Raw genomic sequence first — 26,019 nt, 5'->3', positions numbered from 1 at the left:
TGAATACGCTCTCAAATGTGCCGTCCGAGGCAGAGTCTGTTCGCCACGTTCGGCACACGTGATAACTCGCTGCTCTCTGATTGGTTGAATCGTTTTTTGGACATAGCTCGGTAACTACTTGTCCGATTAATATGAAACCTTGAAAAGGCACATCCTCGGGTCCCCAGCAATATACCTGGCAAGTTTCAAGTATATCGGACCCGTGGTTGTCGAGAAACAGCGGTCACAGACATACAGACATACATACATACATACATACATACATACATACATACATACATACATACATACACACAGAGATTACTGGAATTATAGATAGATAATGTTGATGTAGTACGGGCATAATGGGTCAAATGGCCGCTGGGTCAAAGTTCCTTGGATTTCCTTGTATTAGGAAAATCCCTTATCAATGAATGAATTCTTGAAGAAACAAAAGAAACGTTTTGCCTTGTATTGACTGTTATGGAATTTTATTTCATCCAACACAGGTGGGGCATCACAACCGGAATGGCATTGATAGACCAGTTGTTACTGTAGAAGCTGTCTCAAATGGCTTGGATAACAGCATCAGCACAACTCGAGATGCTACAAACAATCCCTTCTTTCTGGCCATTGGTGGTGATGATGATCCTCTCCCCTCTTGTGAGGAAGTCATGAAAGGTCAACATCGAGAGGTCCCACAATGCAGGATTAAAAGCCCCAGGATAACATTGAGTGATCCAAACGGTGAGCTGTACTCTAATCCACGGGAAACTCTTCCTGACACAGACGACCGAGGTTTACCATCAAATCGTTCATTTCCTTCACCAAGGAATTTGCTCTGGTTAAACTTGTCTCCACGGCAACCATCACGGTTTAGCTCACATGAACTGTTTTCAAATGCAGGCCAAAAGCAACATCATAATCAGGTCTGTCGCAACTTATTTCATTTTGCTTCCTGTTTGGCTGGCCTTTGTCTTTCTTTTGAGGAAACTTCTCTCAACTTCATTCCTCCTTTTCTTGGAGTTGGTCTCCTTCTCCGTTGCTACTCCAGTGGGTTTTCAGCTAAGTTATTCCCTTTGTCTCTCTCTCTCTCTCTCTCTCTCTCTCTCTCTGTCTGTCTGTCTGTCTGTCTGTCTGTCTCGCTCTCTCTCGCTCTCTCGCTCTCTCGCTCTCTCGCTCTCTCCCCCCCCCCCCCCCCCTCTCTCTGTTTGTTCATTCCTGCTTTCCTTCACTACTTTGGGATTTTTTTTGTATCTGAATATGACTTGAAAATCCTCATCAATGTCTGCCATGATTAATCATGCTACTTTACCACATAACATTCTAAAAGTGTAAAATATGGTTCCTATAATTAAGCCTTATAGTACAATACTCTATAGCTGGTAATGTACACCATGAAGATACATTTAGATACGTTATCAATGGAGAAAACATGTTTTTTATCCAGTTGTAGGAAAATGTAAAGTATATACTTCATGTATTGTTTCACTATCCTATGATTCCACTTTATCTTATTTTTTGAGAAAGTACAGAAGAGAGGTTCATGAACCTATCGTTTACAGGTCTATGGCGAGGTGGTACTAAGCAAGACACCCTATTAAAGCAAGGCTTGCTAGATTTATTCACATGTCCCTCACAAAATATAACATTCAGTACCACCAATGGTGCATAATTGTGCTTTGACAGCACTTTTAGCTGTAATTGTTATGATCTGATAAGCCTCTGCTTACTTTAATTTTCTTATTCCCATGAATCTCTTTTTTAAACTCTTGCACAAAATTGTGGAACACTTGCAAATACTTTACGAAGGAATACAGATGGAATTTGAGATCTGTTTCATCGGTCTTGCTTTAGTCGGCTTTGAACTTTTAGGGGTCAAAGCCCTGCTTCATGCTCTACCACACCTATATGTGGCCTCGATTTGAACTAGCTTGATTCGTGCTGAAGCTCCATGTGGTCTAGTCTAGCCCACCCTGCCCCTGTGGCCCCACCCTGTGGCCACCCTGTGGCCCCACCCTGTGGCCACCCTGTGGCCCCACCCCACCCTGTGGCCCCTACTTGCTTCTCTGATCTTTTATTCATGGAAACCATACCTTTATTGATTAATGCCATCTTTTTTTAAAGCAGGATAAGGCTGGAAAGGTGCAATCACATGTCATACTTTCAAACGTGATGTTGTGATGAGCTTCATATCTTGGCATGAATTGTTTTTGAGATTTAATGCAATTACTTAACAAAGATTACTCTCTCTTCCTTAAGTTATCCTTTTCTTTATAGATGTTTTCTTATAGTCTTCTCGTTTGATGTTGCAAATTTAACTTTACTCTTACATCAGGTTGCCGATGTTTTAAAAAGGGCAAATGACAATTCACAAGAGAGATGTCGCTCGAGTCCAAACCTTCTTCCCACAACGCAATGCTTCCTAAACCTACCACAACCAGTTATTACTCAATGCCAACAGCGGCGTTTTTCAGATCAAAATACATTATCTGTGTCATTGGATGCGTTTCCCCAACACAAAAACGGAATCGGTCCTGTGAAGTACAACTTATTAAATGACATTTCTCAAATTGATGCCTGGCCTAAGCCAATCGGCCTGTCAAAGAGTAAGAGTGAAGAAAGTGACCTGCCCAATGGATTGGCAAATCAGAGGCAACATTCTACAGAAAGACAAGTAGGCATCTGTATTTTTTCTCTGCCTCTTCTATCCTATATTTCTAAATGCTTTATCCAAAAGAACGTCAAGTACACTCGCTAACCACTGTTTCTCCCCACTCCAGATGCCTACCACCAGGTATCCCTGTGGAAACCTCAGGCCTGAAGTGTCTTTGTCAAATTCCAGCAGTGGTAAAAGTTCTAGGAGAACCCAAGAAAAACTCATCTGTGATTCCCAATTTGACAAAACCCCTCAAAATAGAAGAAATTGTGGAAGACAGCTCTATAATAAAGAGATCGAGGTAGGAGAACGGTGACATCTCCAATTTTTCTTGATGTTTCTATTGACCATATTCCTGTAAAAAATCTAAGAAGTTCCCAGATTTGATTGTTGGGAATCCTGTTGCTCTTTTTAGTGAGTTTTCAATCTGCCTTTTTTCTATCTGAACATTCCTCTTTTCCAAGCCCCTGGTGCTGGCATCCAACCTTCCAATGCTTTATATCCACTTTTCTCGACTACACTCTCTCGAGGAGATGCAAGTCTTTTGTTTCGGAACAAATGCTATCTTTGGTCGGCGAGGCAGTCACCCAACATCTGATTTCCACTAGAAATGATTTCTCGCTGAGAAAAAGTATTTTACTTGGACGTTACTTACAGATTTTACTACTAATGGAATAAATAGCCTGTTGTTGTTATTGGTGTTGTTTTTCTTGTTGTGCTATTGTTGTTGGTGGTGTTGTATGTCATTGAACTCGTGCAGTTTTTAGATTGTTTCAGCATCATGTGAATCAGTAAAAGTTACTTCTTTCATGCTGGTCTTCTTATGGTGACTCAATGGTCTCAGTCTGACAAATTTCTTCCTTTCACTTTTCCATTTGGACATCCACAAGCATCAAAGCAGGGCATATTGCTGAATAATGGCAATTTCTTCCAAGGCTTTTTACCTCTTGTTCTGTCTCTTGGTGTTCTGGTGGCTTTTCTTCACCTTATTCCTTTTCAAGTCAGTGTCACCACTTTACAGTATTCTCATGGCTTTCCTGTTTACAGCAACTGGGTATACGTTCATCATGCAGCACCCCGTCATTGAACACCATCGGAGACAGCTCTGAAGAGGCAAACCCCACCAATTGCTGGAAACAAAAGCCTCATGACATGCTTAAAAATGCTGAAGACATGTTCAAACTTTGTACACCACGTCAACACCGCTTGTAAAATGTCTTGGCATACAGAAATTAAACATCCATGTAAAAAAAAAAATTCAATTACCTTTTGTTGATGTTGGCGAAGCAGATTTTAAAATGTCTAACGGACACTCAGAAATATTTGTGTCAAAAGCTATTGGGAGTTGTAGCCTCAGCAATCACTGAAACATGTGAATGTGTAAATCGATTTACCTTGAATGCCATGATGAATACAATCCACAAGCTCATCTGTGGGTGACTTTTAACTATAATAGTCTGATGGTCACAACTTTGTTGTTGCATTTTTATCTTTTGATTCTCATAATTGAGTAACTTCACAATGAAGTACCATATATGTAGAGCAACTTTATTTGTTAATTTTGCTCGTCCTTATAATATTTTAATTACCTAAGTAAAGTCACCAGGTAGGGTTGCAAAGATAGCCTAGAGGTATGCGCACTCACCTCTGAGCTGTCCAGCCTGGGTATGAATCCTGACCCAGATATAAACTGTCATTTTGATGTCTCTCAGGTATGGCGAGGCATCAACGTCTGTGCCATCACACTTATGGACGTTAAACTGGTGTCCGGTCTGATAGTATTCGTTGGTGGACGTTAAAGATCCCATGGTGTCCTTTGCCAGAGGACACGCGTTATTGTGGGCACTCTCACAATTTACAAATTCTTGCTCTAGCTTATAGTGGGCACTGCATCGGTAGCAAATCACTCCCACAGCAATAATGTAAACTAGCCAGGTGCTGCATTTGAAAGAATAGATGTCACCTGGTTCTTTTGGATGAATAATGTCATGTTAGTTTAAACAAACTTATACAAGGATGCTTTGAAGTGGTGCGGAAGACCATGCTCGGAGCCCCTTTTGCCCAATGTTTTTTTCTTTGGTCATTGTGCATGCCTTTTATATTTCTCAGACTTTTTTGTATAATTGCCATATTTGTTGGAGGTTATTGGATTCATAGTTGGTGTGCAGTGGAAGTTATGGGCGATTAAACATGCAAGTTCTGTTTTATTTGTTCGATTTATAGATCGATGCAGGGTTAGGAATCAAAACAAAGCAAGGTAGAACTGTACATAATACATCGAGATAGACCAATAACCTGGATGGTGTATTTTATGTTTTATTCATTGATAAAACGTGTATATCTGAAAGAGTACGGGAATAAAAATATGTAAACATTAATTTCAATATTCACTATATGTCTGCTGGAGTATGTTTATGCAGGTGCATTACAAATCACAAGTACTGTCTCTGTGCACATGACTGACATGCGTACATGCAATGGATTAGATGGGTGAGGTATTTTTCTGTAGTTTATACTCTAAGACTGTTGAAGGGTCTGCTTTGGAAAAGTTTTCTTATGAAGGCCATTTAAGCATGGTCTCAGTTATTGAGTGCACAGGTTATCTCAAAGGCAGCAAACTCCTTTGAGAGGTGACAAGGCTTTCTGACACCGATTTCTAAACTTTCATTCATCCCACATACAGTGCCTATAGAAAGTCTAAACCCCCTTTCAAATTTTAATATTTTGTTGCCTTCTAGCCTGGAATAAAATTGCATGAAATCAGACTGTTTTCACCTTTATTTACACATCATAACCCACAACTTCCAAGTGAAAAACAAACTCTACAAGTACAGATACATTCAAAGTACACCGCCCCTATGCCACATAAATAAATATTCGACCGCGGTATTGCCGGGGTGCCCGGCGATACCGCCGTGCAGCACATAGAGACTATTGGGAGGGAGAGGTGTACAATAAATTGATTGATTAATTGCGTTATTAAAATAAATAAATAATAATCGTAAAATAATTTCTTAATCAATTGGCTAATAGCATACCTCAACCATGAAAATTAATTAAATAAGTCATTAATTGAAAAAAAAAAAATTTTGGTTAATTGACTAATCAATAAATAATTAAATGATGAATCAATAAATCAAAAATATATTTTATAGCCACATCACTTGGTCGCTGTCGTGTCTGAATATCAGCTTCCTCGCTCAAAAGGTGTCTCAGATATTGCCCAGATGAGAAAGAAAATAAATAAGTGATTAATAACGAAAACAAATAAATGATATGAATGAATGAATGAATGATCGTTTTTAAGGCCATTTTCCCGCTAGAGCAGGGGTTAGCCTTGCGGGCCCCATGACAATCATGGTTCCCTGTTTGAGGCAATGTTTTTATGGCCGGATGCCCTTCCTGGCGTCAACCCTTAGTCACCTCTTATAATGCACAGGGATACGGTGGACCTATTCTAAACCGGGGTACACACCGGGATCATTCATCCCAGCAAGCTGGTGCTCAATTTTCCGACCTCGGAAGGATGACAGGCTGAGTCGACCCCCCTGGTGTTAATTTAGCAATTGACCGGGATTCAAACCCAGGACCCTAGGATCCCAAGCCGGCACCCTAACCGCTAAGCCAACACCAGGCTTGCTGGGATGATATTAAATGATAATCGTAAAATAATTAGATTATTAATCAATTGGCTAATAGAGTATCTATCTAAACCACCACCGTTTCATTCAAATCTGTAGCTTTACAAAAAATTATTAATCAAGTCATTACTCAAGTAATTAATCGATTAATTGATGAATCAATAAATCAAAATATCCTTTACAGCCAAATCACTTGGTCATTGTCATGTCCAAATATCAGCTTCCTAGCTCAAAAGGTTCCTCAGATATTGCCCAGATGAGAAAGGAAATAAATCAGTACTTAATCGATAATAATTAAGTAACTCATCAAGTAATTGATTAATCAAAAAACAAAAAACAGCGTTTTTGTCAAAGGACTTACTCACGATTGTGCCAAAATGTAAGCTTCCTAGCTCAAAGGATGGCTGAGATATCGCCCGGACAAACAAGAAAACAAACAAACAACCGGAGTGAAAACTAAGTACTCCCTTTCAGCGTGCGTCATTGCCGGGCCCCCTACGGGGCCCGGAAATGACGTAATGCAGCACTTGGAGATGGCATAGAAAAGGAGCGGTGTTCAACAAATTTCAGAAAATTAATTAAAATTTCAAAACTAGAATATCTTGTTTGGAAAAGTGTCCACCTCCCTGAGTTAATACTGGTGGAAACTTACTGACTTCTACTCATAGGCAATGTGTGGCTCTCCACAGAATCCTCTCATCTCCTGTCCCTGTCGAGGCTGGCTACAATTGGTCTAAAGGGGTCCAAAAAGGTCGAAGGGGTCTAAAGGGTATGTTCCAACAGTAATTACAGGTCAAAACAGTGTTTGGTGTCTTTTGGGTTTTAGGAGTATAAAGTGTCAGAGGGTCTAAAGGTTTAAAAGTTATAAGGGTCAAAGGTTGTAAAGTGTACGAAGGTCTTCAGGAGTCTAAAGTCTTCTTCTTTTTTTTTCTTCTTTTTTTTTTTTTTTCTTTGTATACAACATCGAGGCTCGTAAAAGAGCTAACAATCACACAAAAAGTCTAACCGACACATAAAACACAAAATAAGGGGAGTGGTAGACAAGATGGGGAGAGAGGGGGAAGGACACAAACCCAACATTTGAGAGCAGGGACATCGGAGAAATGTGGGTGGGAGAGGGCTTGGGGGGAGGTGGGAGAGGTATAAAACATATGGACACTGCAAGGACTTCAAAGAAAGAAGTTGGAATTTCAAAAAAGTGTATCTGGGGTGGATTAGCAGGGGTAAAAAAGATCAAGGTTTTGGATGGGGGAAGATAAGAGATGGTGGTGAACAGCTGTTTTAAATACCTGGAGGGAGGAATGGGATTGAAGGGAGTTGTGGGAGTTTGTTCCAGAGGTGGGAGAAATGGGGAATGAAAGAGTGAAGGTGAGCAGAGAGCCTAGATTTTGGCAGTTTAACCATAAGAGGGTTGCTGGCAGATCTTGTGCGACCTGTAGGAATATTTCGTGGACAGAGCACAGATAGAGCTGGGGGAGCAAGGCCGGAGAGGAGTCGATAGAAGACAGAAAGACCACCGACCTACCTGCCTGCGGTGAGTGAGTGAAAGGCCCTCGGAGTTAGCTTCATCGCAGGAGATTCCAATGATTCTGAAAAGTCTAAAGAGTGTAAGGGGGTGTAAAGTGTCTTAAAAGCTTCAAAGAGTCTAAAAGGTATAAAATGGGGGAAAAAAAAAGAAGGCCTGATGGGTATAAAGGTTTAAATGTCTTAAAGGTACGTTTCAATAGTCCATAATTAATAGACAAAATTACTTGACCTAACCATGGTCCATAAATAATTAATTAATAGACGTACTCATGGTCCATCTCACTGTCAACATTACATAATTAATAGACTTACTCATAGGGGTCGACCAAGACTTAACCTCGATGAGGGCTCACCGTCCACCCGTGTTTTTCATTTTTTTTTTTTTTTTTTTTTTTTTTTTGTATACAAGATCGAGGCTCGTGAAAGAGCTAACATTAATCACACAAAAAGACAAACCGACACACAAAACACAAAAAACAAGGGGAGCGGCAGACAAGATGGGGAGAGAGGGGGAAGGACACAAAAGAGAGGGGGAAGGACACAAACACAACATTTGAGAGCAGGGACATCGGGAGGACTTGGGGGGAGGTGGAAGAGGATTAAAACATATGAACACTGCAAGGACTCTGGGGTGAATTACCGGGGGTAGAAAAGATCAAGGTTTTCGATGGGGGAAGATAAGAGATGGTGGTGAACAGCTGTTTTAAAGACCTGGAGGGAGGAGTGGGATTGAAGGGAGTGGGGGAGTTTGTTCCAGAGGCGGGAGAAAAGGGGAATGAAAGAGTGAAGGTGAGCAGAGAGCCTAGACTTTGGCAGTTTAACCATAAGAGGGTTGCAGGCAGATCTTGTGCGACCTGAAGGAATATTGGGGGGGACAGAGCACAGAGAGAGCTGGGGGAGCAAGGCCGGAGAGGAGTCGGTAGAAGACAGAAAGACCACCAACCTGCCTGCGGTGAGTGAGTGAAAGGCCCTCGGCGTTGACTACAACGCAGGAGATTCCAATGATTCTGAAAGCTTTGACCTCAACAGCGTGAAGCCGAGCAAGGTGTGAGGCAGGAGCACCAGCCCAGAGGGGGGAACAGTATTCCATTGAGCTGCGGATGAAAGCCTTGTATGTGGTGAGGAGCTCAGGTGTGCCAAGGAAGGACTTCGCACGACGGAGGATGCCCAGTCGGCGACTGGCTTTGGAGGCCAGCTTGGAAATGTGGTTTTCCCAAGAAAGATCATGGCAGATAGTGAGACCCAAAAGCTTGAGCGACAGAACTTCTTGGAGAGGATTGTTGAGAAAGTAGATGGGAGGGTTGTCCAGTCGGTCCTTTCGGAGAGACATTGTAAGAGTGTGAGATTTGTCAGGATTGAAAGACATGTTCCACTTGTTTGACCAGTCTGTGATTGTGTCCAGGTCTGCAGAGAGTGAGGAGGCTGCAGACTGCCGATCTGAGGGATGAGGAATGGAGCGACAGAGAGTAGAGTCGTCAGCAAAGAGATAGAGAGGATTTTCAAGAGAGTCAGAGAGATCATTGATGAAGACCAGAAAAAGCACAGGGCCCAGAACACTACCTTGGGAACTCCAGCCTGAACAGGAAGAGGAGATGAGAGAAACCCATTCAGGGCCACACGTTGACTACGACCAGAGAGGAAGTCCGCCAGCCATGCGTGGAGATTTCCATGGATACCAAAGGAGGAGAGTTTGGAGAGCAGAGCAGGGTGCCAGACCGTATCGAAGGCACGTGAAATGTCAAGGGAGACAGCTCTAATTTCCTGTTTGGCGTTGAGGACCTCCATCCATTGTTGAGAAAGCAGAAGCAGCATGTCCAGAGTAGAGTGACCAGGTCTGAAACCAAATTGATGATCAGAGATCAAGCCATTGGAGAAGAGGAAAGATTTAATATCTGAAGCAATGATGGATTCCATGACTTTGCTGATAATTGGGAGAAGGCTGATTGGTCTGTAGTTGCTGGGATCTGTTTTTGCACCTTTTTTGTGCAAAGCGGTGATGTTGGCTGATTTCCAAGCAGATGGCAGATGACCTTGAGCAAAAGAGAGGGTGAAGAGAACAGAAAGAGGGAGTGAAAGAGCAGAAGAACATGATTTTAGGACCCGTGGGCTGATGCCGTCAGGACCAGTTGCAGAATCAGAGTCGAGGGTTGACAGAAACTTTTCCACCTTGTCAGGAGGAAAGGAAACAGAGTCCAGGAGCAGCTGGGTACGACTGGGTACGGTGGGTACAGAGAGGGATGGGTTTGGGACACAAGATTTAGAGGCAAACACAGAGTTGAGGCATTCAGCTTTTTCACGTGCGGAGTCAGCCGTTTGAGGTGAGGGAGGGGATGGAGGGGGAACAAACACCAGAAACAGATTTGACCAGACGCCACCAGGATTTGGAAGAGGGAGACAGATAAGAGAGTTCGGTCTTGAGAATGGTGAGATATTGTTTCCTGGCTCTCCTGAGGGTGGACACACACTTGTTTCGGGCTTTGTGAAAGGAAATGAGATTTCCTTCCGTTGGATTTGCTTTCCAGGAGACGAAAGCAAGTTGTTTCAGGGCAACAGCCTCACCACAAAGTTCCGTGTACCATGGACGGGAGGAAGGGTATGACAACTGAAGACGAGATGGTATAAATCTGTGCATGAGAGCGAGCAATTTACTTTGAAAGAATTCCCAGGATGAGTTGATGTCAGAGGCGGTAGAGATGGGAGACCAGTCCAGATGATTGATGGCTGCTTGAAGACCGTGCCAGTTGGCCTGAGTGAAATGCCAGACTCGTCGACGCTGAGGAGGCTCTCTGAGAATGGTCAGAGAGATGTCCACTTTGACAAGCACATGATCAGATGAGCCGATTGGAGCAGAAGAAGAGCAGCAGACATTTTCAGGGAAGTTTGTCATAACCAAATCCAGAAGAGAAGATGCTCCGTTGACTGAGATCCGGGTCGGGAAATTGACAGATTGTGTCAGTCCCAGTGAGTCGCAGAAGTCCTTTGCTGAAGAGCCATGGCTGGTGAGAGAGGTACCCACACCCAGCCAACTGGCATGGTGACAATTGAAATCACCACATATGAGGAAGAGAGAGTTGGGATGGGTAGATAGAAGTTGGTCCATATTATCAGACAGTGAGATGTAGATGGAGTCATCGCTGATTGGTGGACGGTGCAACACACATATGAACAAAAGGTGGGAGCGAAGGGGAAGCCGTAGCCAAAGGTATTCCTGGGGGTGAGGTGGAGAGAGGGCAGTGGAGGGCGAGTGAGGAAGAGTTTTTTATAAAGATAGCAACCCCACCTCCAGGACGAGGCTCAGGTCTATCATACCGGAGGAGGGAGTAACCTGGGAGAGATACCAAGGCATCAGAGACATCATGAAGGAGGAAAGTTTCTGTTAAGCAGATCACATCTGGTTTGTCAGAAGCAACCTGTATGGAGAGGTCAGTCAAGTTTGAGCGAAGGCCCCGGATGTTTGAGGTCCATACCGTTAATGAAGAGGAAGGGGGAGCATCGGGTCCAGAACAGGGGGGGGGGAGGGGTAGGGTAAGATGTGGAAGAGGAGGAAGAGGTAGGGAGAGCTGTTGAAGGTGTGTCAGAGATTTCAGAATAGCTTGGAGAAAGGGAAGAATGGGGTGGACAAAAGGTTTGATGGAGATTGGGTGAGGCACAGTGAGGTGTTATTTGAGGAGGGGGAAGAGCAAGGCAGAAGGTTTGGGGAGATGAAGGTGAAAGTTGGAAGGAGGAAGAAGCAGGGAGGATGCTTTGAGGAGGGGGGGTGAGAGGGGAGTCTAGGAGGGGAGGAGCGAGGGAGAGTCTCGGAGGGGAGGGGTGTGGGGGGAGTTTAGGAGGGAGGGGAGTGAAGGGGCAAGGGGGGAGATTTGAAAGGGATGGGTGATGGGGAGGATTTGGAGGGGAGGGGTGAGATTGGATTTTGAAAAGTGTACGATTCATGGGAAACGAACATTTTTTGCAAAATGAGTTTGAGACCTTCGAGTCAAAAATACGTTTGAGGACACTGGAGGAGGGATGGAGTTCTGGATAGTTTAGGGAATGTAGAAAGGAGGAACTGTAAGAGATGGTATTATATATATTTTTTGGAATGAATAGATGAATTTGATGAACTGAATACAGGCTTTCATGAATACAGGTAGCATTACAATGTCCCAGGCATTCGACAAGTCTGACCTGCATGGTATGCTGGCAAGAAGGAAGCCATTACTCAAAAAATCCACCTTGAGTCTCGTTTGACACAACAACAAACCACTCTGGAGATTCTGAAGCCATGTGGCAAAATGCTTTGTGGTCTTACTGTTTGAATACCTGAATACAGGTAGCGCTTTGAATTCATGAGCTGCGCTCGGTTTCCACCAGATGTAGCGCTTTGAATTCATGCCAAAGAGTTTAATTTTCATCTCATGAATTCATCAAAATGAATTTTATATACTGTGTATACTTTTTACTGAGACACCCTTTATGTATGTATATATATTTTTCTTTTTCTTTTTGGCTAATAGTATATATATGTATATATATATATATATATATATTTATATATATATACATACACACACACACACACACACACACACACACACACACACACACACACACACACATAAACGGAGGTGGATACTTTGAGACCTAGTCGGTCTCCATTCCATCGCCTGAAACCCTCCCACATGTGGAACAGCCAAAAACAGCAACTTGCACGCACACACACATATACAGTGCATGCCTTCAGAAAGTATTCACACCCCTTGACTTTTTTCACATTTTGTTGCGTTACAGCCTGAATTTAAAATGCATTAAATATAAAATTTGTGTCTGATCTCCACATAATAATACCCCATTAATGTCAAAGTGGAATTTTTTTTCTTTCGAAATCTTTACAAATTAAATAAAAATGAAATACAGAAATATCTAATTTACATAAGTAAATCAACCCACATAGGAAGTGCCTTTAGCTGTGATTACAGCTTCAAGTTTTCTTGGGTATGTCTGTATCAGCTTTGCACATCTGGATTTGGGGAGTTTCTCCCATTCTTTGTTGAAGATTTGCCCAAGCTCTGTCAAGTCTTTCCACAGTTTCTCAATGGGATTCAAGTCTGGGCTTTGGCTGATCCACCCAAGGACTTTCACATTCTTGTTCTGAAGCCATTCCAGTGTTGCTTTGGCTGTATGCTTGAGGTCATTGTCCTGTTGGAACGTAAATCTTCACCACAGCCTAAGCTAAGGTCTTTTGCACTCTGAAGCAGGTTCTCCTCAAGGATTTGCCTGTATTTGGCTCAATTCATTGTTCCCTCTATCCTACCAAGTCTCCCAGTCCCTGCTGCTGTAAAGCATTCCCATAGCATGCTTCTGCCACCGCCATGTTTCATGGTAGGGATGGTATTATATGAGTGATGAGCTGCGCTCGGTTTCCACCAGATGTAGCGCTTTGAATTCATGCCAAAGAGTTTAATTTTCATCTCATCAGACCACAAAATATTTTGCCTCATGCTCTGAGTCTTTCATGTGTCTTTTTGCCAACTCCAGACATGCTGTCATGTGCCTTTTGTTCAGGAGTGACTTATGTTTGGCCACTCTCCCATAAAGCCTAGATTTGTGAAGTGCTGCAGAGACTGCTGTGTCCTTAAGTTACGGGGTCAACTTGGTTTACACGAGTTCTGCACAAGTCTAATATGATCTAATATGATAATATAATAATAATAATATAATCACGAGTCTAAATTATATTAATATAATTTATGCACGAGTCTAATATGATCACGAATAAACAGTGCTGATACCTGATAGTCCTGATGAGTGTATGTTGTCCTGATGAGCCCACAACAAGGATGAAATCTAGATGACATCTCTTATTTCATCTATTCGTGACCATAGGCATTAAATCTCAGTCTGCAAAGGCCTGAGTACCACACAGATGCCTCCTAGTTGTTTGGAAGTTGTGTGTTGGCATAATTTATGCACATGACTTCAGTGTCATGTCATAGGGTCAGTGTTCTTTTTTGGTTGATGTATGTGTATACAATGCCTATAGAAAGTCTACACCCCCTTTCAAAATTTTAACCTTTTGTTGCCTTATAGCCTGGAATTAAATTGCATTAAACCAGATGTTTTCCACCTTTATTTACACATCGTAACCCACAACCTCCAAGTGAAAAACAAATTCTACAAATTTCAGAAAAATTAATTAAAATACAAAACTAGAATATCTTGGTTGGATAAGTGTCCAACCCCTCTTATAATAGCAATTATAAATGAGCTCAGGTGTAACCAATCACCTTTAAAATCACATACCAAGTTAATTCGCCTCCACCTGTGTTAAATTGTCGTGATTCTTATTATTTCAGAATAAAATCAGCTGTTCCTGTAGGTTTCCTCTGCTGGGTCGTGCATTTCACATCAAAGACTCAATCATGAGCACCAAGACGCTTTCAAAAGAAATCCTGGATAAAGTTGTGGCAAGGTATAGATCAGGGGATGGGTATAAAATATTTCAAACACCTTGAATATACCTTGGAGCACAGTCAAGACAATCATTAAGAAGTGGAAGGCATATGGAACCACCAAGACCCTGCCTAGATCAGGCCATCCCTCCAAACTGGATGACCAAGCAAGGGGGAGACTGATCAAAGAGGCCAATGGCAACTTTGAAAAAGTGAAAGGCCTTTATAGCATAGAGTGGTCACTGTGTGCATGTGACAACAATGTCCCAGGCATTCGACAAGTCTGACCTGCATGGTAGGCTGGCAAGAAGGAAGCCATTACTCAAAAAATCCACCTTGAGTCTCGTTTGACACAACAACAAACCACTCTGGAGATTCTGAAGCCATGTGGCAAAATGCTTTGTGGTCTTACGAAACCAAGATGGAACTTTTTGACCTAATTGCAAAACGTTACGTTTGGTGTAAACCCAACACAGCACATCACATAAAGAACACTATCCCTACAGTGAAGCATAGTGGTGGCAGCATCATGTTATGGGGATGTTTCTAATCAGCAGGGACTGGGGCATTTGTCAGGATAGAAGGGAAAATGGGTGGAGCAAAATACAGAAAGATCCTAGAGGAAGACCTGCTGCTCTCTGCAAGAAAGCTGAAATTGGGATGGAAGTTCACCTTTCAGCATGACGACCCGAAGCACACGGCCAAAGTTACACTGGAGTGGATAAGGAACAAAAATATAAATGTCCTTGAGTGGCTCAGTCAGAGCCCTGACCTAAATCCAATAGAAAATCTGTGGTACGACTTGAAGATTGCTGTCCATCAATGCTCCCCATTCAACTTGACTGAGCTTGATCAGGTTTGTGCCAAATAATGGACAAATATCGTCCAATCAAGATGTGCAAAATTGTTGGAGACCTATCCCAACACAGACACACAGCTGTAATTTTTGTCAAAGGTGCTTCCACCAAGTATTAACTAAGGGGGGTGGACACTTATCCAACCAAAATATTGTAGTTTTGGCTTTTTAATTAATTTTCTGAAATTTGTAGAATTTGTTTTTCACTTGGAACTTGTGGGTTACGATGTGTAAATAAAGGTAGAAAAAGTGTGATTTCATGAAATTTGATTCCAGGCTATAAGGAAAACAAAAGGTGAAAATTTTGAAAGTGGGTGTAGACTTTAGCCACTATACTGTATATGTATATATATATACACTATACAGTCAACCCTCGTTAATCGGACCCGGTTTAATCCGGAAATCTCGCTATCCGAACAAAAAATCCAGGAACAGATTTCCGCCATTCATTTTTTTTCCCTCTAATCCACAAAATTGTTTATCCGACAATCTCGCTAATCCAACATTGGGTGCTGGGAACAAAGTAGTCCGGATTAACGAGGGTTGACTGTATATATATATATATATATATATATATATATATATATATATATATATATATATATATATATATATATATATATATATATATATATATATATATATATATATATATATATATATATATATATATATACAGTGGGGAGAACAAGTATTTGATACACTGCCGATGTTGCAGGTTTTCCCACTTACAAAGCACGTAAAGGTCTGTAATTTTTATCATAGGTACACTTCAACTGTGAAAGACGGAATCTAAAACAAAAATCCTGAAAATCACATTGTATGATTTTTAAGTAATTAATTTGCATTTTATTGCATGAAATAAGTATTTGATCACCTACCAACCAGTAAGAATTCCGGCTCTCACAGACCTGTTAGTTTTTGCTTTAAGAAGCCCTCCCATTCTCCACTCATTACCTGTATTAACTGCACCTGTTTGAACTCGTTATCTGCATAAAAGACGTCTCCAGACCGTCTCCGACCACAAAGACCGCAAAGACCGACCGCAAAGCCGTCTCCAGACCTGTCCACACTCAATCAGACTCCAACCTCTCCACAATGGGCAAGACCAGAGAGCTGTCTAAGGACATCAGGGACAAATTTGTAGACTTGCACAAGGCTGGGATGGGCTACAGGACAATAGGCAAGCAGCTTGGTGAGAAGGCAACAACTGTTGGCGCAATTATTAGAAAATGGAAGAAGTTCAGGATGACAGTCAATCTCCCTCGGTCTGGGGCTCCATGCAAGATCTCACCTCGTGGAGCCTCAATGATCATGAGAAAGGTGAGGGATCAGCCCAGCACTACACGGCAGGACCTGGTCAATGACCTGAAGAGAGCTGGGACCACAGTATCAAAGAAAACCATAAGTAACACACTACGCCGTCATGGATTAAAATCCTGCAGCGCACGCAAGGTCCCTCTGCTCAAGCCAGCGCATGTCCAGGCCCGTCTGAAGTTTGCCAATGACCATCTGGATGATCCAGAGGAGGAATGGGAGAAGGTCATGTGGTCTGATGAGACCAAAATAGAGCTTTTTGGTTTAACCTCCACTCGCCGTGTTTGGAGGAAGGAGGAGGATGAGTACAACCCCAAGAACACCATCCCAACCGTGAAGCATGGAGGTGGAAACATCATTCTTTGGGGATGCATGTCTGCAAAGGGGACAGGATGACTGCACCGTATTGAGGGGAGGATGGATGGGGCCATGTATCGCGAGATCTTGGCCAACAATCTCCTGCCCTCAATAAGAGCATTGAAGATGGGGCGTGGCTGGGTCTTCCAGCATGACAACGACCCGAAACACACAGCCAGGGCAACTAAGGAGTGGCTCCGTAAGAAGCATCTCAAGGTCCTGGAGTGGCCTAGCCAGTCTCCAGACCTGAACCCAATAGAAAATCTTTGGAGGGAGCTGAAAGTCTGTGTTGCGCAGCGACAGCCCCGAAACCTGACGGATCTGGTGAAGATCTGTATGGAGGAGTGGGCCAAAATCCCTGCTGCAGTGTGTGCAAACCTGGTTAAGAACTACAGGAAACGTCTGATCTCTGTAATTGCAAACAATGGTTTCTGTACCAAATATTAAGTTCTGTTTTTCTGATGTATCAAATACTTATTTCATGCAATAAAATGCAAATTAATTACTTAAAAATCATACAATGTGATTTTCAGGATTTTTGTTTTAGATTCCGTCTTTCACAGTTGAAGTGTACCTATGATAAACATTACAGACCTTTACGTGCTTTGTAAGTGGGAAAACCTGCAACATCGGCAGTGTATCAAATACTTGTTCTCCCCACTGTATATATACATACATACATATACACACATGCACATGCACATATACACACACATACATTGTTATACTCTCGTTGTGTATTTTCCAGCAGAGGAAGAGAAAACGTTCATGTAATGTCGAACTCTAGCTCTGATGGTGGTGATGACATGTTCACACTATTTTGGACACATTTGCTGAGTTGGTCTCGTTTATACAAAGCCTATTTTAATCAGGTAAAGACCTGTATTCGATGCATGAAACCCTCTGCCTGTTTTTTGTTCATACATCATACATGAAAATAAATGCACATTTGATTCCAGTATTATATTCGAGGAATTGAAGCGTAATATTCAGCAATTGCAACTTTCATTATTTGACAAATATAACTGATAACCAATAGCACTCAAGCAGTCATAATGTAGCAAAATGGTCCATGATTACTCGTGCATTCAACTCGGGTTCCAACAAGGAGGTTGTTGATTTTGAGCCTTTTAGCTTTTGTTAGTGTAATCACAGTGCAGAACCCCTCCATTTTACCCCGTTTGGTGTAAGTCTGTAACTCTACAACTAGGAATTTTATACAAATTGAGAAGAGATTTAAAATGTTAAAGGTAAAAAATATGCTCCTGTTAGAAAGATTCGATTTTGAGAGAGATCCAAGCATCATTGAGGAGCTTGTATATAAATGAGATGCGGGAAAATTACATTAGGATACGTCTTTGTACTTTTACATGAATTACTCGTACATTTGGAGACAATGGACATATTAACATAGTATTTGGGATTTGTACTTGGAAACTCCAGAATCATGAGTCATATACTCAGAGGAAAACACCAAGCAGAACAATGCACCTTGATGAATCAGAGCTACTCACAGCCTACAACAGCTTTGCCTATAGCTCAATGGAGTACTGCTCTCCCATAAGGCCTGGTGTTCACATCTGTCTCTCCTGAAATCAAAAGCTCGGGTGAGGGGTAGTTTAACGGGTGTAGAAAAGATCATGCTTTTGGATGGGGGTGATTTGAGATGGTGGTGAACAGCTATCTTGAAGACCCGGAAGGAGGAATGAGATTGGCGAGTGTGGAAGTTGGTTCCACAGGCAAGAAAAGAGAGGAATAAATGAGAAGGTGAGCAGTGATTCTGGATTTTGGGAGTTTCACCAGAAGGAGGTTGATGGGAGACCATGTGTGCCCTGCAGAGACCAGAACCAGAAGGTAAAGGGGAAGGGCGAGGGGCAGGGGACAAAGCACAGAGCAGAGGGTGCAAGGCCAGAAAATGATGTGGTGGAAGACAAAGTCTGTAGACCTGTCTGTGATGGCGAAGTGTTCGGCCCACAGACTCAGCTTTATCGCAGGCGATTCCAGTAATTGGATAAAAGCCTTGGTTTCCATGTCGTCCAGCTGAGCAAGGTTTGAGGCAGAGGCACCAGCCCAGAGGGGAGAGCAGTACTCCATCATGCTGCAGATGAAAGCTTTGTAGGTGGATAGGAATTCAGGTGTGCCAAGGAAGGAATTTGCATGACAGAGGATGCCCAGTTAGCATCTGGCTTTGGAGGCCAACTTTGAAATGTGGCTTTCCCAATAGAGATCATGGCTGAGAGTGTGACCCAAGAGTTTGAGTGACTGAATTTCTTTGAGTGGGTTGTTGAGAAAGTTGGGAGAGTTTACGGAATGGTCCTTTCAGAGAGAGATAGTGAGAGAGTGGGATTTCTCAGAGTCAAAAGACATGTTCCAAGTGTTTGACCAGTTTGTGATTTTGGCAAGGTCTGAAGACAGAGAAGAGGCTGCTGCCTGTCTGTCTGAAGGATGAGGGATGATGACAAGGCAGAGAATGGAGTCGTCAGCAAATATATAAAGAGGATTTTCCAGACAGTCAGAGAGATCATTGATGAACATTAGGAATAGGATATGGCCTAGAATACTGCCTTGGAGCACTCCAGCCTGACAAGGAGAGGAGAAGAAACTATTCTGTTGAGAGTCACTCGTTGGCTCCGAGAGTGGAGGAAGTCAGTGATCCAACAATGGAGTTGGCCTTGGATGCCATAGGCAGAGAGTTTGGAGAGCAAAGCGGATGCCAGAGTGTATCGAAAGCTTGTATATGTCCAGAGAGACGGCCCTGATCTCATGTCTGATATTGAGGGCCTCCATCCATTGTTGGAGAGTAGAATCAACATGTGCAAGGTCGAGTGACCTGGTCTGAATTTGAATTGATGACCTGAGATTAGGTCTTTGGATAAAAGGAATGATTTTAACTGCGATGATTATATCTTCTTTGACGAATATCCCTTGTTCCTTGATTTCAGTTTTGTGTGTTCCATTTTCGTGTTTTCCATTTGTTCCATGGCTGCTCACACAATGCAATTGTTCCAATGATTACCGGACAAAGTCCTGGCAATCTTGCTCCATCTCAGGGTCACATCTCATGTAAAAAACACCAAAAGTATTATCCAGATGATTTTTAAACCCAGCTAATTCAAACTGCCTGGGCTAATTCATCCTGGACTTTAAACTCCCGAGGACCCTCTCATGAGGATATCCGACCAAGTGTCATAATATAATTACTGTTCGGACTTTGAGTAGGCCTTGTACCTGTTCACCTCTTGCTCTCATTTTATTGGTCACGTTCAACCCAAGTATAGGTGGAGTGTCTCAAAGTGCTTGGAAATCATGTGGATGGAGACTTTTTGATTCGTACGACTGGGATACCCCATCAAGTCGAAATCTAGCTACTAACACCAATTTTTGTTTTTCTCACATCTTTTAATTCACGACTTCCACAATCGCTTACACCTGTTTGGGATTCCTTTGTTTTCCTCCTGTTGGTTCTTGTAATTAAAGGTGCAGTTGAGTTATTACTTGTCACTTCATTTTCACAAAATATAAGGGTTGGAAATAGGGAAGTCATGGTTTATGAATCTTGTTTTTCTTTATGTGTTTTACAGTGTTATTGGCTCCTGGTGGTGTTTGTACAGATATCAAATGCAGGACAATGGTGTTAGGAGATGTTTTCAGATGAATTAAAAGACCATTAGTTGACGTGTACAAAATCAACACAATATGCTGCATATGGGATTTGAACCAAGTATCCCAACATAACGAGCAATCTTTTTATGATTGGAACGTCAAACCGGCAAATTTGCCATTTACCTCTTTAAGAAAAGAATAAGGAAAGCTCCTTCCTTTTTACAGGACTGTCCACATACCTACCTACTGAGGTTTGACTCGTTTGACACATTATGGCCTATCTATGTTGATTACATATGCAAATATGGTGGATGTATTACAGTCTGTTGGCTCCCTTCTCCACCCTTCTCCCACCAACTGTTCTGTGCATATGCCTGAGCCACTTACTCCTGTCTCCTTCCAACCTCCTTTACTTTTTCTAACGACTCCCTATACTACCCCCAACACACCTCTTTTCCTAACCATCCCCCTCTTTTATTTTTTTGTCCCCCGTCGCACCGTGGAGCGAAAGGGGGACTATGGTTTTCCCCTCCGTCCATGTGTGCGTCCGTCCATCCGTGCGTGTGTGCGTGCATACGGACGTGCGTGCGTACGTACGTGTGTGCATGCATGCGTAAGCGAAGGACCGAATTCTAATTTGGTTTGTGGGTGCAACCCACGTCAAAATCCAAGATGGCCGCCGCCATGTATGTCTGACGCCATGTATGTCTGAACCTTGTGAGCGGAATATCTTGATAAATAAGCGAAGTACCAACTTCTAATCTGGTGTGTGGGTGTATCTAGGCATAAGGAAGAAAGCTATTGAAAATTGGGTCGCCACCTCAAAATCCAAGATGGCCGCCGCCATGTATGTCTGATGCCATGTATGTCTGAACCTTGTGAGCGGAATATCTTGAAAAATAAGCGAAGTGCCAACTTCTAATCTGGTGTGTGGGTGTATCTAGGCATAAGGAAGAACGCTATTGAAAATTGGGTCGCCACGTCAAAATCCAAGATGGCCGCCGCCATGTATGTCTGAACCTTGTGAGCAAAATATCTTGAAAAATAAACGAACTACTAACTTCTAATCTGGTGTGTGGGTGTATCTACGCATAAGGAAGAACGCTATTGAAAATTGTGTCGCCACGTCAAAATCCAAGATGGTCGCCTTGCGTCTTCCACTTCGTCAACTCACATGACTTCACCGACGGGGGACCTAGGCGTAACGCTTGTTCCAATTTTGTTTTCTCAATTTGGGAACCTCCTCTATACCATCGGTAAAATGCCATCAAACCCATTTGCTCTCATCTACCAATCTGTACACGAGATTGATTCGGACAGGGAATAAACCTCGTTTCACTATTGTTTAAAGATAGCATGGGACTCTTCACATCCATTTGATTGTAAATAAGACAGCCGGCCTGATGTCCATTTAGACAATATAATTTTGAACGAGATTATTTTGAACCTTCTGGAATAAAGCATTAGTTTTCTGCACCATTACACATCAAGTGCTGCTTGACTTCCGTTAAGCATTGGGCATTTGATTGACACTGTTGACAGAAGGAAATCCTTCTGTCATAAAGTCAAAACAAAGAACAGCGGTGGTCTTACACCATAATAGAACTGATAACGTACCAGTCATGGGCCACCCAAGTACACTCTTCAAGAGGATTACCCATCCAATGATCACGTGGACATCCTCAATCTTCTCCCTTCAACTCTGCCATGGATGATGCCTGATTTAGATCTCCATTCCTGATTGCATAACCGAAAAAGTGGAGTTTTCACCTTTGAATTGACTATCAGTTTGTGATGAGGTCAAACTTTGGCCAGAATGGATTGGTGTGCCCAGTGTTTGGTCCATCTAGAATGGAGCCTTCCTTTTTCTTCCATCACACATCGCAAAAGCCTCAATTTTTTGGGGATCTCCTTCACTGAATGGCTTCCACTTTCGTCGCCATAAGTTGTCACCATACAAGTGAGAGCATTCCGCAAGCAGTCTAAGCTTGCTGTTTTTATTGATGGGCTTATCCTTCCAGATATTGGCGAGTTAATGGATTGTGATGCCTGCCATCCAAGTTAACTCTGACTCTTCGAGCTGCATTTTGTCATTTCTGAAACTGTTGAGCTGAGGTACTTAAAGTCTGTGACCTTCTCTAATCTGAAGCTCCAGCAGGACATCTATTGGGTACAGTGGTTACCTATTGGTTGGGACACTGGACTGGCATTCCAGAAGTTGTGAGTTAAAATCCAGCTGGCAGCAGCAGCATTATGGATTTGGATTCTAATCTTCAAGAATTGTCACATCACTATTGCATTATTGGTAAAAACCCAGCTAGCTTATTAACGACCTGCATGGTGGGATGATCTGCCTGCCCTACCTGGTATGCTAAACCACTCATTGTAGTTAACTCTTATTCCTTCCCTTTTAACTGAAGGTGATTATTAATCATTATGTGCTAAATTGACTGAAGAAGGTGATTATTAATCCCTTCTCCTGTATCTTTCACATAAAAATAGGAGCAATACCCCTGGTGCTCACCTGATAGAATAAAGCAGAATACTACACCGACTAAAGGTATTGTTATGAATTTGGGTAGTGATATATGTAGAGCAGAGTAGATCTGAGTAGGTACCATGCTTCATATGTCGCGGTAAGGAACACTATCTGTAATAAGTCCATGTGTAGGCGTTTTGTCGGTTAAGGTGTATAACTGTGGATCTACCAGGAGATTCAAGTGATAGGTAGTGTAGGGGTTAATGAGTAGAGCCCTTGTATGTCTCACCTAGTAACCAAACCTTTGTCCCTTATGGCACTACAGACCACATAGACACTTGGTTAGGATTCCCTTAGTACAACACTAATGACGCCTTTTCCCCCTGACATGACTTAGGAAGAAAGCAGGCCAGAACACCGCCACAAATGGCCGCCACCATTTACACCTCCGAGAGGCCTATCTGCCTCGCATAGCACGTGCTATAACACAAGGAGCGGGAGTGAGAGTGATGCAGTGGGCGTGACCTGAGCGAGTCGGTGGAGGCTCTGATTGGCAGGACAGTGCACCAAAGCTGACGTCATCGGCCGGAGATATTAACGGGGGCCGGACGCCATTTGGGGAGTTCAGAACGGGAGAGTTCGTTTGAGGTGCGCACGAGCGGAGAGTTCAGATCTGATCCCGAGTTGAGAAGGAGGACTGAGAGAGTCGAGTTCCATTCCTGAGTCGAGTTGAGTTGAGAGTTCGAGTCACGAGATGGGGTAGGACTCGCAGTTGTGACATTCCTGGCAGTGAGAAGGTTTTTGAGTTCACGGTGCACAGTTGGCTTGTGAGCAGAGTCCTGGCCCTGGTTGAGTTGGCTGTCGTGTGGAAGATCGCCGTCGAGGTGGTTGGAGCTCGCTCATTTTTGCTGGGTGGATTTGCGCTCGTCTGCTGTGGGACCTCGTGGTGATCGGTGCTTGGTGCTTTGGAACTTGGAGCGAGGCGTGCCGCGGGACGAAAGGAGCCGGGTGTTGGACGGCAGCCACCAAGACGACAAGGACGAGATAAGGCCGTATCCACGAATACACTTTACATAAAAGACGTGTTATTTTCGTATTCATCTCCCTCGTCTCGTGTTTGAAATCTGTTGTGCGTGGGATCCCAATTTAGTACCTTATTTTATTACCGGCGCGTGCTTTTACTGTCTTTGCTTTTCCTGAATAAGCCCTTATATTATTTTTGTACATATATCTGAACGCAGTTTACCAGGTGGTTGAATTCAATAGATAAGGCTGCGGGGACTCTCGCCGCTTCCTTCCATTCCGCGTGCTTAGGGGCTTTAGGTTTTGGAATCCGCCATTGAGTTTCCGCCTCGGAGTTAAAGCGTTCGTGATCGGCATCCGCGACCGCCAGATATTAATTTCGGCGGTTGCGCGACAGTATTTATACAGCATCACGGTATTTTAAATCAATTTCTCCCAATTTCTGTGGTTTCTCGGAGACGGGGCAGCATGTAGAATCATACTAACGTAACCATAAGACATGAAACAAACAAACAAAAAAATACCTATTTTTGGAGACGCCTCCCTCACCCCTTCCCGTAGACCCCCTTACACCCTGATTTTTCTAATGCCATGAACATACTTTGGGTACATCACAGGTGATGACGGTTGTGGTCAGGTTTCATCGAAATTGTGTGTGTAGTTGCGGAGGAATGAGCAAACACCTATTTGGGGGGTGGGGAGGCAACCTCTTCATAATGCCCCTCAGGCCCCGATTTTTTTTAATGCTGTGAACAAACTTTGGTACATCACGGGTGGTGAAGGTTGTGGTCAAGTTTCATCGGAATTGTTTATGTAGTTTCAAAGAAGAAAGCAAATACCTATCTTGGGGGGGGGGGCAACTCCCCCTCCCTCCCCATAGATCCCCTCAGGCCCCGATTTTTTTTTTAATGCCATGAACAAACTTTGGTACTTTGGTATCTTGGGGTGGTGAAGGTTGTGGTCAAAATTCATCAAAATCCCGTGTGTAGTTTCTGAGAAAAAAGCAAATACCTATTTTGGGGGCAACCCCCCATCTCCCGCTCCACCCCTAGTAGGCCCCCTCAGGACTCGATTTTTTTTAATGCCGTGAACAAACTTTGGTACATCACGGGTGGTGAATGTTGTGGTCAAGTCTCGCCGAAATCGTTTGTGTAGTTTTAGGGAAGAAAGCAAATATTATTTTTTTTGGGGGGGGGGGGAGGGAGGAGGGGGTCAATCCTGGACCCACTTTGACCACCGTGGACTCTCTTAGACTTCGATTTTCTTAGTAGTCCAGTTGCCACCTATGATAAACCCTATGTGAACCCGGAAATTGTTGGTACTATAAGTTTTTTTGGTGGATTTGTAAAGGTTAGGGGTATATATATATGACAGAACCACCCCTTGCCGCTGTAGCAACTTTGGGGAACTTCCGTAATTTGCATAAATCCAAGATGGCTGATTTTCTACCTTGGTTCAAATAGAAAATCAGCAATAACTTTTGATAGAATCAAGCTAGAAGGATGATTTTGGTACCTACACATAGGTTTTCACACATGGCGGATGCAATGAAAGTGTCAAAAAAAGTTTTTGATGTTGCTAGACAAACATAATCCAAGATGGCCGCTGTTTTGATTTGGCGAAATAGCTAATCGGCCATAATCTTTGATAGAATCATGCTAGAAGGTTGATTTTGGTATCTACCCATAGGTTTTCCCATATGGCAGAGGCAATGGAAGGCTCAAATTATGGTTTTCATGTTGCTAGGCCCTTGCTAGTCTACTCAAATCCAAGATGGTCTCAATTGACACTTGGTAGGAATCAGATTTAGAAACACGAAAACAATATGACAACCAAAATGTTTATTACACTTTTTAATAATAACCTTGTTGGGTCCACGAACACATATTAATTACAATAAAATAATTCACAACATCTCAATAAACCATTTTAAACACACAACCTTGCACTCCCACTATCAACTATACTTATACATCAATCATCTTTCTACATATCAGGGTACATTTGTATCTGTAACAATGCGCTAATATGTAGCACACCGCACGTCTTTCTAAAATTAGCACATCATGTCATCTTGAGTATATATGTCTCGTACTCGAGAGGACCAAGGCCAGGATCCACTAGCCCTATATCGTTGTCATCATTGG

General features: G+C 42.8%; 1 protein-coding gene across 4 annotated transcripts in view; it reads left to right on the top strand.

Moving 5' to 3' along the window:
• Positions 1-26,019, top strand: part of LOC137415939 (traf2 and NCK-interacting protein kinase-like) — a 353,089-nt gene that overhangs the window by 258,407 nt on the left and 68,663 nt on the right. The window contains exons 15-18 of one of the 4 annotated variants that reach the window (XM_078767552.1): positions 489-908; positions 2,318-2,656; positions 2,763-2,939; positions 3,686-5,403. The exons of the other annotated variants lie outside the window; for them this stretch is intronic. Of the exons in view, the coding sequence (XP_078623678.1) occupies positions 489-908; positions 2,318-2,656; positions 2,763-2,939; positions 3,686-3,850 (1,101 nt within the window). The 3' untranslated portion in view covers positions 3,851-5,403. Of the gene's footprint in view, positions 1-488; positions 909-2,317; positions 2,657-2,762; positions 2,940-3,685; positions 5,404-26,019 lie in introns of those variants that run through there. 4 annotated transcript variants of the gene reach the window in all.

The sequence above is a fragment of the Myxine glutinosa genome, chromosome 13 (assembly GCF_964187855.1).
Source record: "Myxine glutinosa chromosome 13, kmMyxGlut1.1, whole genome shotgun sequence".
Taxonomy (NCBI): domain Eukaryota; kingdom Metazoa; phylum Chordata; class Myxini; order Myxiniformes; family Myxinidae; genus Myxine; species Myxine glutinosa.
This window is presented reverse-complemented; position numbering and strand designations above follow the sequence as displayed.